The 15,276-nt window shown below is 32.5% G+C and overlaps 1 protein-coding gene across 1 annotated transcript; it reads left to right on the top strand.

Annotated features, from left to right (window-relative positions):
* Positions 1-6,359: 6,359 nt before the first annotated feature.
* Positions 6,360-15,270, top strand: LOC110420090 (mRNA capping enzyme family protein). The gene is given in 19 exon segments (XM_021433261.2): positions 6,360-6,746; positions 7,159-7,319; positions 7,932-8,070; positions 8,574-8,725; positions 9,149-9,232; positions 9,312-9,374; positions 9,749-9,877; positions 9,967-10,170; positions 10,641-10,760; positions 11,695-11,744; positions 12,621-12,783; positions 12,878-13,015; positions 13,548-13,670; positions 13,761-13,859; positions 14,140-14,229; positions 14,332-14,416; positions 14,509-14,642; positions 14,731-14,785; positions 14,788-15,270. Coding segments are annotated over 18 exon segments (2,043 nt in total). The 5' UTR covers positions 6,360-6,746; positions 7,159-7,190; the 3' UTR covers positions 14,874-15,270.
* The last annotated feature ends 6 nt before the right edge of the window (positions 15,271-15,276 follow it).

The following is a 15,276-nucleotide window of genomic DNA, read 5'->3' as shown; positions in this document are numbered from 1 at the left end:
TCTTGTTCTCCCCCATCTGAATGATGCTTGACTTTCTTGGTGGGTCCTGAAGAAGCTTTGAATGGTGTGTAGTTTGTAAACATGGCACTGATGCTATGTTCCTTTGGCCAAACCTACCTATCAAAATCTTTCAGAACCCAAACACCTGGAAGCTTTGTACACAAAACAAAGCTTCCCGTCCATCTCCACCAAATCGTATTCATGTTTGTCTATCTTTTTATATCTAATCAACACGTGTAATTCATTTTCATATATATTCTATGTCCAATGAATTTGGATCGATAATTTTATAATTTTATAGATGATTCATCATCAAAATTTTTTAGAACCAAATATTTTTAAAATTATAAATATTTTTTTTGAAGATTTTCGATTTCTAAATTTATTTATTGATTTAGTTTTTTTATTTAATAACATAAGCAAAATAGAAGTAATTGTTTTTAAGTCAATTTATTCATCTCACCACATTGTCTAAATGTTGATTTTACTATGAACAATACCCTATTCATCGTCGATAAAGTAGTGGCGGATATGTAAATTTTGTATATTTGTTGTGCAATTATTTGAATATAAATAAGTAATTTGAAATTTCATTATTAAGTTAACATATTTAGTTAAGTTAATCAATACTAACACAGCTATATTACGAACTATATATCAGATGAACAAAGTGTTAGAAAAATAAGCAAATAGAACCATACAGTTAAAGCTAAAATAACCCAAAACAGTCATCTCACTAGAAAAACAAAAGGAGTCATGGAGGAAAAGTGTTTGAAGCTCTAGAGTGAAATATTGCTTATTGCTGCAGATAGCTCCATCTGATCAGTTCCCAAACTGACAAGGCTGCTTCTGTGGGGTTGGAATGCTGTCCCCTTTTTCATCTTAATCCTGAATTGCCTCATCTCCTTACGCTTGAGATCATACAAATACATGATATTTGCATGGATAGAGTTTTGCTTGTCCATGAGCACTATCACCTCACCATTTCGCAAAGTAGCAAGAGCTTCTAGTTTCAGAAAATTGGGCAACTTGGCTTTCTTTTCTTTTCTATTTAGTGATGCATCATCAACCTTTTTTTGTTTTCCTCCATGTGACTGATCCTTGTCTTTCTTGGTGAGTTCTGAAGAAGCTAGCCATGGTGTATAGTTTGTAGACATGGCAATGATACTATGTTCCTTTGACCAAACCTGCCTGTCGAAATCTTTCAGAACCCAAAAATCAATTTGGAACTTGGAAACTTTATACACAAAACAAAGCTCCCCGTTCATCTCCACCAAATCATATTCATACTTCATGATGCTCCTCCCCACGTCTGGAAGATTTGTTCTTCTCAACTTTTCATCGCTTAAATCCATGGAAATTATATATGTGTCAGACTCAACAAACCAGTGCAAAACTTGCCCACCGATCGACTCAGGGTCACTCCAACTGAACCGCTCCACGTCAAAAGGTCTCTCATTTAAATCTCCGAAAGGCCCTGGAATCCTTCTCCATTTATGATCAGAACCAATGGTGAACAACTCGAACCCATAGGAATCAGCATATACGTGCACCACTTTATACTCCTTTGTGCCAGGGTTGAATCCTAGTGCAAAGCCACAAGTTAGGTACTCGTGCCTACAACCAGAAGGGCAACTGGGGAGAGTTAAGACAGAACCAGTTAAGATATTTTTGACACATGGCATTGATGTGCCTTCTTCAGTCTTACTTTCCAGAACCAGACCATTGCAATTGGACTTACTCAGGTTCGTTGAATGCGTGCTATAATTAGTTAAGGTGAAGTCAAACTCATTCTCATCAATCTGTAAGAAACTCGTCTTCCACCATGTGTTGTCTACGGTCCAGGGCCACCTGGGGACTTGGATCAGCAATCCAGGTTTCTGGTGAACTACATTCTCGTAGGTGAACTCGCTGCTACTGATCAATCTATGCCATTCTTTACATACGAACCTCAACGTATTGTAAAGAACTTCTGATGGGACTTTAGCAAGAATATAGACGATGATATGTTTAGGAAGTTCCGGAGGGTTTCCATTGTTCAACTGGTTAGCCTTCATCTGGCTCGTCTTGCTAGCGAATTCCTCCCCTTTTCTCTAAAAACAAGAAAATACTATGAAACATTACAGATAAAACCAAGGAAATCGATCCAAACCCTTTGCCCTAGCAGGGGCAAAATTTCAAATTAACAGAAGCAGTAAGCACCGACAAGAAAGAAAAACAACTCTAAATAACCAGACAAACAACAAATAGCTCAAGCTAGTTTCTGTTTCTGACGACTTAATAGTAACATGCATGCTAATTATCTAATCTGATAGTTTAAAAATAAATAATAAACTTACTGTTCAGCTTATGCTGATGAAGCGCCAGGCGATGATGCAGAGAGATGATAGACTACTTGCTTGCTTTACGTTGGAGGATGGAATAACAACCCGAGACAGGTCCTTTGTGTTTTTATAGCCCGTGAGATAGTAGTGGCATGCCAGGAGTAGGAGAATTTAGAGTTAAATAACCAAAAAAAACTCTTTCATTATTTTCTTTTCAATTGAGTCCTTATATTTTATTTTACCTAATTAAATCCTTATCTCGTAACTAAAATATAATGAATGTTATTTTCAATTGACAACCATTACTTCTTGTGTATGTAAAATATGACGGAATGTGTTGATATAGAAAGGGAATTGCTTACGTGATATGCCATCATAAAAAAATTTCATATCATCAATTTTATAATGTCTATTTAGCACATCATGTTAAATTTCACATATATAATATATAAAAGTTGTCATTCAGTATAAATTTGTAATTCATTTTCATGCATATTCCATGTCAAATGTATTTGGATCAATTTTAAGATAATTTTGCAATTTTACAGATGATTTATCATCTAAATTTTTTAGAACCAACATTTATAGGGAAGTTTATGATCTTATACACATACCCATTCATCTCATATTGAAAAATATAATTGTAAAATCGATTATTATATATAAAATAAATATTTATGAATTGTAAAACTTGAACCTCCAAAAAATTTTAATTTTTTAATGATTTTGATCATTTAAGTTACCAAGTTATTTAAAATAATATTAACACTAAGTGAATAAAAAATACCAACGACATTAAACATAATGTTAAGATTCTAAAATTAATAAAATTAAAAATAAATAAAGAAATGAATTATAATATGTATCATAATGTAAATGTATGAATCTTCTTATAGAACTTATGAATTTGATATATTTATATATTATTTAATATTATAATTTACATTTTTAATAATAAAATATTATTCATTTTAAATATTACTTTTTAAAAAATATTATAAATTTTATAATCGATATTATAATATATTAAACCATTAACTTGATCTTATGAAAGTACAACCTGATCCACGTGGTTCAAAATTTTTAAAATAAATCTTGATTCTGAAATCGCTCACTGGGTCCATCCTCACCCTTACTTAAGGCTAATTAGTATCTCTCTCCCTATAAAGAATCACGGGCTGCTCCTCGGCTTTGCCTACGTGCACTTCCTCACCTCACTTCATGGCCCAATGTATATATTATATGTTGTGAATATATAATATTTATATATTATCACTTAATTATAGAGTATCTTTGTTATAAATATATAAAGGTAAAATTTTAAAATAAAAATTTTTAAAATTAATGAGGTGATAATATTTAATTTAATGATAATATATAAATATACAGAAAGTGTATCAAATTTAAACCTTATTACAGATTTATATTTGATATATTGTTAGTTTATAATATTTATACATTATCATTTAATCATAACATATCATTTCATATATTTACAAATATACAAGTTAAAAAATCTTTTAAATAAATATTTTTAGAATTATGAGTATTTATGATAGAAAGTTTTTGTTGGGTCTTAATCTTACTCTTCTTTGTTCCCCTGCCTTCCCACCTTCCATGTTTTTGTTAGGTACTTCCTTAGTTATAATTTTTTGTTATTCCTATACCTTTGAAAGTTTATATAAACTAATTAAGAAGAGTTTATTGATTTATGGAGATAATTATTACAATTTTTTATACATAGTTTCATACTCTGAAAGAGTAAAAATTATCTTTAAGAGTAAAAATATAGTAAGTTATAGCTGTCATTGATAATAATGTTCATTATATTTTCGTTACAAGTAAACAAGTTTAATTGGATAAATAAAAAATTAAGAACTTAATTTGATACATATAAAAAATAATTCATGCAAAAATGTGTAAACTTTAGAAATACTTTTTTATTATTTAAGCTTAGAATTTACACATAAATCATATAGCATATTACCATTACAAGAACATATGATTTATTTATTATATATATTTTTATGAATTTATTTTATTTTAACATAAAACAAAAGTAAATTAATAATTAAACATAAACTATAATGTTTATTATGTGCCAAAAGGAAAATACAAACAGTATAAAATTTTAAAAATAATAAAATTTAATAATAAATAAATAAATGAATTATAATATGTTATGTAACGTAAATATATAAACCTTTTTGTAAAATATTTATAAATTTGTTATATTATTTGATTATAATTTACATTAAACGATAACGAAATATTATTCCCTTTAATACTTATTTTTTAAAACAATTATTAAATTTATAATTGATTTTAGTTTGTATCGAGCTTTAAAATTTTCAAAATAAATCTCACATGGATCACCCACAATCTTCCCCTATTTTTGAATATTAATATACTTTTGGAATTTTTAACCTGACTTTCCTTTTTTGCCCTTTACCGTACGCAATGTATTACTGTTGTAAAAACCCTTTTGAGAGGCGAATACGTCAAGGACACGGCAGGTTCCCGACGCTGGGTACTCCCCCAATCCCAAGCTTCCACCTGTCGCTGCCGGCCTTTTCCACGTTTTCTTTCCTTTACCGTTTTCCTGTGTGAAGTACTGTGAGCTCACATTCTTACTGGCCTGGAAAGAATCACGGGCTGCCCCTTGGCTTTGTCTACGTGCACTTCCTGATCTCGCTTCATGGCCAAATGTAAGTGTGTTGCTGCACTCACGTTTTTAGTTCGAGGATTCTCCTTTTCTTTTTCACCTTTCGTTTTCCGTTCCGAGTGTATAATATTTATATATTATCGATTAATTATAAAATATTTTTGATAAATAAAAATTGAAAAACTTACAAAATAAGTATTTTTAAAATTAATGAGATAATAATATTCAGTTTAGTGATAATGTGTTGATACATGGATAATGTATTAAATTTAAACTTTATTAGGGATTTATATCTGATATGTGGTTAATATATATTACTTATAAATTATCATTTAATTTCAAAATATCATTTCATAGAGACATAAAAATAAAAATTTAAAATAAATATTTTTAAAATTATAAGCATCTATTTTGATCGTAATTTTTAAATTTATTTAATATTAAGCTGATAATATAAATTTAATATTAATTTCATTTTACCTTCTCGATTTAGTAACGCAACCAAAATAGTAATAATAAATTTCTAGTTATTTATTCAACATCAATGAAATAATGAAATTTTGAATATTTATTGACTATTCATTTAAATATAGTAAATAATTTAAAATTTTATGATTAAGTTTAACGAGTGATAATTTAATAGAACAAACGGTTATTATCTCACAATAAATCGACTCATTAAGCTTAACTTTAGTGAAATCCTGAATAAACTTTTTTAAATTCTGACGTAAGCCTAAGTTTAGCTTTTGAAAGTGTTGATCATGTCAGACTGACCCAATCGGATCCCCGGATGTCTCTATTTCTCGTGCAATTGAAAAATTAGGGAATAAAAATAAAAACCTAGGTAAAATGATGAGGATCAGGACTTCACCTCCAAGTTGTCTACCAAAGTTAATCAATACAGACACAGATAATGGCAACAAAAATAATCACACGTACTATCATTTGTTAGGCATCCATCATGGCATTAATTAACTTTTGGCAGAATTACACTTTCTGCAACCTTAGTCAAATTTAATAAAATCTGCAGAAACATATATATATTGTGGTAAAAAAGAAAATTAAGGAGTAAAAAAAGAAAGGTAAAAAAAAATATTTACTAAACCCAAATTTGCAAATTTCACCACTTAACATAATAAGTAAAATGACAATATTGCCCCTGACCAATACTAACAAGGTAAGTTTTCACTTTTTTTTTTGTCTTTTCCATCCGTAGACCACAGTATCAGGCAAAATGACAATATTATCCCTAAGCAAATTTCCCCCTGGCATTTTCCCGAATAACTTTTTTTTATTATTTGCTTAAATTTTTTTTTATTATTAAATTATGTTATCGCGATTATATATATTTTGCCTGCTATTTATTTGATTTCCCAGTCTCCAAATCTTGAAATTTCTCTGCTCCTCCATGCCGCATTCTCTCTCTCTCTCTCTCTCTCTCTCTTCAGACTTTGGAGTGATTTATTTACTTTTACTCAATTTCTCTCTCTCTTCTTTAAAAAAACCAACAACTTTCTCTCTCTAGGGTTTCGAAGGGAAAATTTCATAGCAGCAGGGGGGGCACCCCGCCCTAATTGTAGGGTTCCTGCGACTTACATAACGAGTTTATTGTGTCTATCGGATTCACGAGGGGTTTCAATTTGTTTTTTTTTTTAATTCCTGGGGAAAAAGAAACGGAAGAGGGAATCAGCTCGTTTTAGCGGCGTAGTGGATCACCGTTTTTGTGCTGTAATTTCGTCGTTGATTTCTTGTTTCTGGTGAGTTCCAAGCTAATTTCGTGTTTCTTTTTTAATTTCATTTTTTTTTCGCTCGTCAACTGTTTCGCTTTTGCTGCCAAATGGATTGCGTAATGATTTTTTTTGTTGGTTAGGGTTTTTCGAGTTGTTTCGTTTAGTTGGCTCACCAGCTAGACATAGTTTACAGCAACAAAATAAGAAAAAGGAAGAAGCACGAGGTAAATTAGAAAACAGAGAGAGAGAGAGGGAGAGAGAGAGAGAGAGAGCTGTTAAGTTGATTTTGCTCTTAATTTGAGACTTAAGTTACGATTGTATTTGCTAGGAGGAGCTAGTCATTGAATTTGTTATGATTTATTATTAATTTGTGAGAGAATTTTCTGCTTAAGCGTAGATATCTTTCATTTGTTTTAATTTTGTATGCCTTTCTATGTAGGTTATAAGTTCATGGTGTTCTATAGATGCTGAATGATTGCTAGTATGGACTTAAATGCTTCGCCATTACCTGAAGATGATGAAGAGACATATGAAAGACATATAGAACATTACTCTGCACCAGAAGACCATGTAGAGTCCGCAGTTGAAATTTCACGGCGGGTACTTCTTGAAAAATTTATTCTCTCTTCTGGATTTTTTTTTTTTCATTTAAAGAAGCACGCATCTAGTTGCTCTTGATGTTTATCATTGATTGGTAGTAATTCCTGGCATTTTTTTTAAAAAAATTCTGGTAAGTATGATTTGGGCAATTTCAGAATGAATCCGTCCATTTGTAGGGGGACAGGGTGAGGTAGTTCTGTAGCTAAGATAAATGTTTTTGTTTTCATGTGCATATATGAAGTGTTGAAGTTGTGTGCATTCCATGACTAGTAGCTGTAACATGGAGGTCTGAGAAAGGACTCTGTGGCTTGTATATTTATTATACTGGAGAATGCTTTCTCCTGTGCGAAGGAATTGCGTAGATGTACTTATATTTGTAGCAGAGTTGTGCTCCACTGTTCCTTGTCCATTTTAGAAAAAATCAGGATTGAGTGTTAATTAACAGGCACATTGGGTTCCTTTTTGTACTCTTCCCTTATCTGTTTCCGCCCAAGGTTAATCATGTAATACTGTGTTGTTTTTTATATTATTTTATTCTTTCAATTGTTCATAATCTTCATATTTGTGTATAACTGTTCATTCATGCATGGTAATTGAATTTGCTTTTGTTAGGAACGTGAAGAAAGACGGAAGAGATTGAGAAGAGACCGACCAGATGACCGGCCTGTGCATGTCTCTCAGCCTTCTATACATGATCACTTTTATCAAAATAGGAATCCCAGGGCTTATGATAGGAGTAGGATCCCTCCTGGTAAGGTCCCTAACATTGCACAATAATTGCTATATGGTTTTGTTGTTATTTTCAATGTATTTTAATACAATTGGTGTTCCTTTGCCAAATTTTGTGGAGTTTTTGAGATTGTGATAGTTAATCATCCATATCTTTGATTTGTTGTGTGTGTGCATTCTTTTTTTAAAAAAATTTTTTTTTATACAAATTGATTGCTAATAATGGCTTTTATATGTCAACAAATCAGCAAAATGGTATCCATAATATCAATGATCAATATAAGAATTTTATGCATACATTGTTTGAAGTTGATGATTTGAATGATTGTTTCAGCCTTTCAGGACTATATTATAGTGCATTATGACATTGGTATCATAATTAAAACCCTATATGGAATTTGTAATTATTACACATTTCATTTTTGTGCTTAAGATTACGATTCGATTGATTTATTTAAAATTTTAAATTTTTGTTGTTGCTTTAATCATTATGCAATTTTCTTTTCTTTTCAAATCTTTTTGCAGGTTGGCTGGATTGTCCTTCGGTTGGCCAGGAAATAGGCTGCATCATTCCTTCTAAGGTTCCACTTGGTGAAGCTTACAATGACTGTGTACCTCCTGGTAAAAGATACTCTTTTAAACAAGTGATTCATCAGCAAAGAGTTTTGGGAAGAAAGGTATATAGAGAGTGTTGCATTTTCTTTTTCTGATTTCAAAGTGTTAATACCTTGTTAATTTTCCCTTGAAATGCAAAATGGATTTTTTCTATCATGATAAGACTATCATCTGAACCATGTAAATAGCTTGTCTATAACCTGGTGAAAGAGTTTAAAGTTAACAGTAAATCCTCGAAAATGCTAGGTTATGTTACTATAGAATTGAAAAATGTATATAGTGGCTAAGGTGATAATACAGAGCAAGGTGTTGGACATGGATAGTATGCAAGATTTTGCTTAAGTGTTTGTTCTAGGGACTTGAACCAGTGCTTTTGTATATGTGACCCAAATAATTAGATATCAGTTTCTGTTGGATAAGGCCTATAAAGTAAGATTGTTAATTGGAGAATAATCTGTACATTACCTGCAATGTTCTGTTTTCAGCTTGGTTTGGTGATTGATTTGACAAACACATCTCGTTACTATCAAACTACAGACCTTAAGAGAGAAGGAATTAAGCATGTAAAGGTGAGTATAGGGTTAGTATTTCTTTATGCTTCTCTTGTTGCTTGCTTCTTTTTGATTTTAAATTTTTATTTTTTTCTAGATTCAATGCAGGGGAAGGGATGCTGTACCAGATAATGTGTCTGTAAATACGTTTGTTTACGAGGTACTTCTTGTTATAATACTTGTCTATCATTTTCCAGAATCTAGTAGAATATATGCCTTCATCTCTTCTTAGAATGTGATTGTTGTGATAGATTTAGTCTCAACTCCCATGGTGCATATATCAATTGATGACTGAAGTTGTGGCTGGTATTATATGTTTCCTTATCATTGTTGCAAATCCAACAAACTATTATTTTGTAATCTCAATCATGAATCGGACTTTATCCCATAATCAATTCCATCTCCCACTTCTTCTCATTCATCTAGTACATTTTCTAATCTACTAATGGCATGCACATTCTCAATCTCATAAGTTACTTGTTCCTAATATGCTGTAATTAATTTATGAAATTTTTCATGTAATTTTTTTATTAGGTGTCACAATTCCTTCTACGTCAGAAGTCAAAGAAATATGTTCTTGTCCATTGTACGCATGGGCATAACCGCACTGGATACATGATTATACACTATCTCATGCGTTCACAATCAATGTCTGTTACTCAGGTCAGGTGTTGTTTGTTACATTTTGCCTTTTTTCAATGTCATTTAGGTATTCATGATGGAATATTATTTTTGTTTTACCTTATGTGCAGGCAATAAAAATTTTTTCGGAGGCACGTCCTCTGGGTATCTACAAACCGGACTATATTGATGCCTTGTATGCATTTTATCATGAAAGAAGGCCTGAAATGGTTGTCTGCCCACCAACTCCTGAGTGGAAGAGGTCTTCTGATCTTGATCTCAATGGTGAAGCAGTTGCAGATGATGATGATGATGGAGGTCCAACTGCATTACATGTATGGGCAACCTTGCAGTATTGTTTATTTCTCATCTTTTTTGTTTGTTATTAACTGTGACAAGGACATTAAAAAAATTGAAATTTGATATTAACAAAAGCTTTTTAATATCCATTGCTTCTCTTTCATATGGGAAAGGCAATATTTTGACCTTTTTGTGGAAAAACAACCTACTTATGATAAAGATTATGTATTTGGTTATCTTCTTTGATCACATCTGTAATCTTTGCTGGTGGTCAGCCTTCCTTTTCATCTTCGTCACCGTGTAGATCACAGAAGTTATTCTGTTAACTGTTATAGAAGTCTTACAAATAATATTAAGTTAAGATTTGTTAGTTGTTGCTAATTGATACGAAGGTATGCTTGTTTGTGTTCCTTCTAGTTTCACATATTATGTTTCGATTTTGCTCAAAATTCTGGAACAAGTATTTGTATAGATTTCAGCTTTTGTAAGTCTTTTGTCATTTCAGGACAATCATGAGACAGATGTCATGTTGACAAATGATGACATTTTGGGAGATGAAATACCTCATGATCAGCAGGAATCACTGCGGTTATTCTGCTACCAAATGTTGAAGTTAAATCCTGGGGTATGCGCCTTGAAATCCAATATTTTTCCTTTGATAGTTAGCTACTTATTCATGTTGTCAAGCCTATTGAGTTATGGAGACAGAAAGTTTTCATCAACATTTGTGACAGACAGCATGCCGTAGCCTTTTTATCCACTTTGGTTTTTTCTTTTTAATTCCTTCTTTACTCTATCTGTGTTAGTTTTGGAGAGGACAATCAAGTGATGAGTTAATGTGCTTTGAATATGTTGGAATGAATGTTGTACTGATAATATTTTAAATGAAACTTATCCATGTCATGCTTGGTAAATTCCTGCATGGTTCTTTCAGTAATCATCAATAAGTAAAATCCATGGAAAGAGAAGAAGAATATTAGTGGGAAGAAACTGAGATAGAAAAAGGAAGAGAAACTACATTTCTTCTCCAATCTTTATCTCATCTTAAGTTTCCAAAGTTTAAATTTTAGTTTTGATATTCATTTTGTTGTTTTGAGATCCCTAAAGGAAACAACCAATATCACCTTTGCACTCATCTTGATCATCGGATTAATGTAAAGATGTCTAAAAAGAATGAAATTAGAGACATCCAAGCAACTTAACGTAAGAGTTGAACCAAATGGTGGGAAACACCCACAGATGCAAACATACAGAGAAAAGGTTGTTTAGACCACTTATCAGATTTCATGTGCTTTTTGTGGCCATATCTTTTACTGCTTTTATAAAAGTTTTCTATCTATTGTTAACGCTTCTATTAAAATGAGTATGAAACCTGTCTTAAAATGCGCAAGAATTGAAGTGTTCTAAATATTTAATTTGATTTCTAGTGTTTATAGTTTTCCTTTGAAAACCAAAACTTTTTGAAAACTTGAATACCTTAAGTTAATTATTTGCTTGGTGTATGATTCATTACAGTTTTGGTTTAACATGAGCTCTGGCATGGCATTTTTTGAAACCAGGTTAGAGGACATTCGCAATTTCCAGGGTCACATCCAGTTTCGCTCAACAGGTACCTAATGTCTTTTTTTTTTTTCTCTGTTTTCTTGGTTAGGTGGTTATAAGTTTTCTTCACATGGCTATTTTACCTCTATGCTGGTTTCTGATTCTTCATTTTGTTCAAATAGGCAAAGTTTCTCTTGGAATTATGATCAGGCTTTAAGCTATTTTCTCAATGATGCACGAATTTTCATTGTTAAACTTGTATAGAGTAAAAGTGCCTTATGATGTGCTAGAGGCTATGCTTTTAGTTAAAGCCATTTAACATAAACATTAGTATTTAAAATTTTGTGGTCAGAATTTTGGCTGCCAGTGTGTGGATATTGCAAAGCATATAATTTGAGGACACAAATTTACATTTTAAATGTTCTTTCTGGTTTGTAGTTATGAAAATAGTTTCAATTCCTGAAGTTTTATGGTGACACATTAACTATTTTTCTTTTTTCCCATTCTTTCTTGGGATTAGCTTGGTCCTCAGTGATAATGAAGTTTCTATGATGTCTATTTCTAATACAAAATAATAGTGAAGAAAAATAGCGTCAAGAAATCTCTGAAGATACGACACTGGCTCAGAAAAGGTACTGAAGCAAAGGTGTGAAGAAGTTGCAATTAGAGGCAGTGTAGGATGTGAGTAATGAAGTAGCTGTAAAATTGAATGCTGCAAAACCAGTAGAAAAAAAGCAGGAATGTCTTCCATGTCTTTGTTTTAACAACCCCCCCTCCTCCCCCCAACAAAAAATATTTTAATTATTTATCAGCTTCTGATGTTCACTTCTTACTTATCTGCCCTCAGGATAAAAGTGCATGTTGAGCTAAGTCCTATTTAGTGTTCTTTTACTTTTTGATCTTCCTTATATGAAAATTGAGTTCTCTATTTTTCTGCTTGCAGGGACAATTTGCAACTTTTAAGGCAACGTTATTATTATGCCACTTGGAAAGCGGATGGAACACGATATATGATGTTAATAACTGTTGATGGATGTTATTTAATTGATAGGAGTTTTAATTTCCGAAGGGTTCAGATGAGGTTTCCGAGTAAACACCCACCTGAAGTATGTATTTCCATATCTTTTTTTCTAAGGGAAAATCTGTGAATTTAGTGTCTCATGAGTCTTATTAATTTGACATAATTTTTTCACTTGTAAGGGTATAGGGGACAGAACTCATCATTTCACATTGCTTGATGGGGAGATGGTAATTGATACCATGCCAGACTCTCAGAAGCAAGAGAGAAGATATCTCATCTATGATATGATGGCACTTAACCACGTGCCTATCATTGAGGTTGGTTGTGGTTCTTTAATACAGGTTTTTTTTCTCTTCGGCATCATAACTGTTTTATGGAACTGATAGTTCAGTTGATATCTTTCAATATAGTTATTTAATCTATTTTTACTCTAGGCTTTTGGGAGACTATATATGTTAAACATTCCTAGTTGTGCCTTGTCAGAAATCCTTTAATGCTCAGTGCTCTTAATTTGCTTTTGATTTTGTTCTGCCTAACCAAATTATCAACAAGCATTATTTGATGTTGGAACTGCTTGTCATCCATTTGTGGTAATGGAAGATTGATTGTTTAATGACTACAAAGTAAATTTGTCATGGGAGTTGTGTTGGTTTCCCTTCTCATAACTTTTATTGCTTCTTTTTCTGGTTTCTGTTTCTTCTGGAGATTAAACAATGGAGTTATTAGATTCAAAATCGAGAGACAAAGTGCCTTTTTAATTGTTAGAATTCTGTTTTCTCCATTTTCTCTTATGAAATGGAAAAATACATCAAACATATTTAGTGATCCTATGAATCAAAACTGGTGCAGCGGCCTTTCTGTGAACGATGGAAAATGCTTGAAAAAGAAGTGATTGAGCCTCGAAATTATGAACGCCAGAACATTTACCAGAGCAGGAATCCTTATTACCGATATGACCTTGAACCCTTCAGGGTATGTACTGAGGAACACTGATGTTTAATATATTGTTGTATCTCCTACCTTTGTGAGATAGGCTAACAACTTGCTTTCATTTCTTATCAGGTGCGGAGGAAGGATTTTTGGTTGCTCTCTACCGTAAATAAGGTTTTGAAGGAATTTATCCCCAGGCTCTCTCACGAGGCAGATGGTCTTATTTTTCAGGTGATTGATGATGATTGTTGGATTATGAATGTCAAACCTTTTGAACTTGTTTGTTTTACTCTTCTCCATTTGTTTTGTGAATGATCTGTAAGTTGTTATTAACCTCACCATATATTATCATTCAATTTTTATCTTTTTCAGTTTGCCACCGACATCCTTCCAATTCATGATTGCTTTTACTTTTAAGTTTGTTTTGCTTCCTACACATGCTCTGTTAGGAAGGATTGTCATGGTTTTGGGTGCATTGAGCTAAGTGGTTACTGATGGTTTTTTATGTCAGGGCTGGGACGATCCTTATGTACCTCGCACTCATGAAGGTCTTCTGAAGTGGAAATATGCTCAGTTGAACTCTGTTGACTTTTTATTTGAGGTTGTGTTTCTCATTTTGCTTTAAATTGGTTTTTGATGTTGAACTTTGGCTTAAAAATTTTGTAGACATTCACCCCAAACTGAAAGCTGTATGCATTGACAGATTGGTAGTGATGATCGGGAACAACTTTTTCTCTACGAACGGGGAAGAAAGAAGTTGATGGAAGGGAATACAGTTGAATTCAGAGGTTGCTATGAATGGTGTTTATTTTGTTTTTCTGCTTCATTTGAGAGTCATTACTGTTGATTCTGATTCTTTAATTTCCAAAATAACTTGCAGGTGTTTCAGATCCTCCTCCTTCATTCTCTGGGAAGATTATCGAGTGTTCTTGGGATCCTGATCAACATGTGTGGATCTATATGCGAATCAGGACGGATAAGTCAACTCCTAACGATTTCAATACTTTCAAGAAGGTCTGTCTTATTGCTAATTTGATAACTAGTTAACCCTTTGCCTTAGCTAACTGCAGTAAGTAAAAGCTGTTTGCTTATGCAAGAACAGGTTATGCGAAGTATAAAGGATAATATCACAGAGGAAATCTTATTAAACGAGATTAATAGATTATTCGCTTGCCCATGTATGCTGATAGAATAAAGATTGACAGCAAGGCCCACCTGCATACAAATTCAGCACGACGCAAGTGATGGATAGAATGCCTGGTTTGTTGTCCAGTCGATTGAGGTATTGGATGCTTGAGTGTGCCTTTCATTGCCTGTGTGTTAAAAGTGCTTTCAGGTTTCTTTTGGTAGGAGGTTAGGTGCATACTTGGGCTGTTGAGCACGCATCATGTAAAGGGTCACTGGTTTGTCATGTAATTAGCTATCCCCTTCCTAGTCAGTCTTGTAGTACTGCATGTGCTACGCTGGTGAGTTGTATGATCCAGGTGGTACACTTGAATAGTTCCGTGACATTCAGGTCTGAGACTATTTTTCTTATAGTTGTTCAGATCAAGAGGATTAGCACTAGGGTAACCATGTATATTAGTGTTAAATTTTTCTTCTTATTATTCTCCCTGATGTTAGTGATCTCTAAGTTCTTCTAAAAAAG

Source organism: Theobroma umbraticum, unplaced genomic scaffold (assembly GCF_002168275.2).
Source record: "Theobroma umbraticum cultivar Fairchild unplaced genomic scaffold, ASM216827v3 scaffold_86.0, whole genome shotgun sequence".
NCBI classification, from domain to species: domain Eukaryota; kingdom Viridiplantae; phylum Streptophyta; class Magnoliopsida; order Malvales; family Malvaceae; genus Theobroma; species Theobroma umbraticum.
The sequence above is the reverse complement of the archived record's forward strand: the minus strand, read 5'-3'. Positions and strand labels throughout refer to the sequence as shown.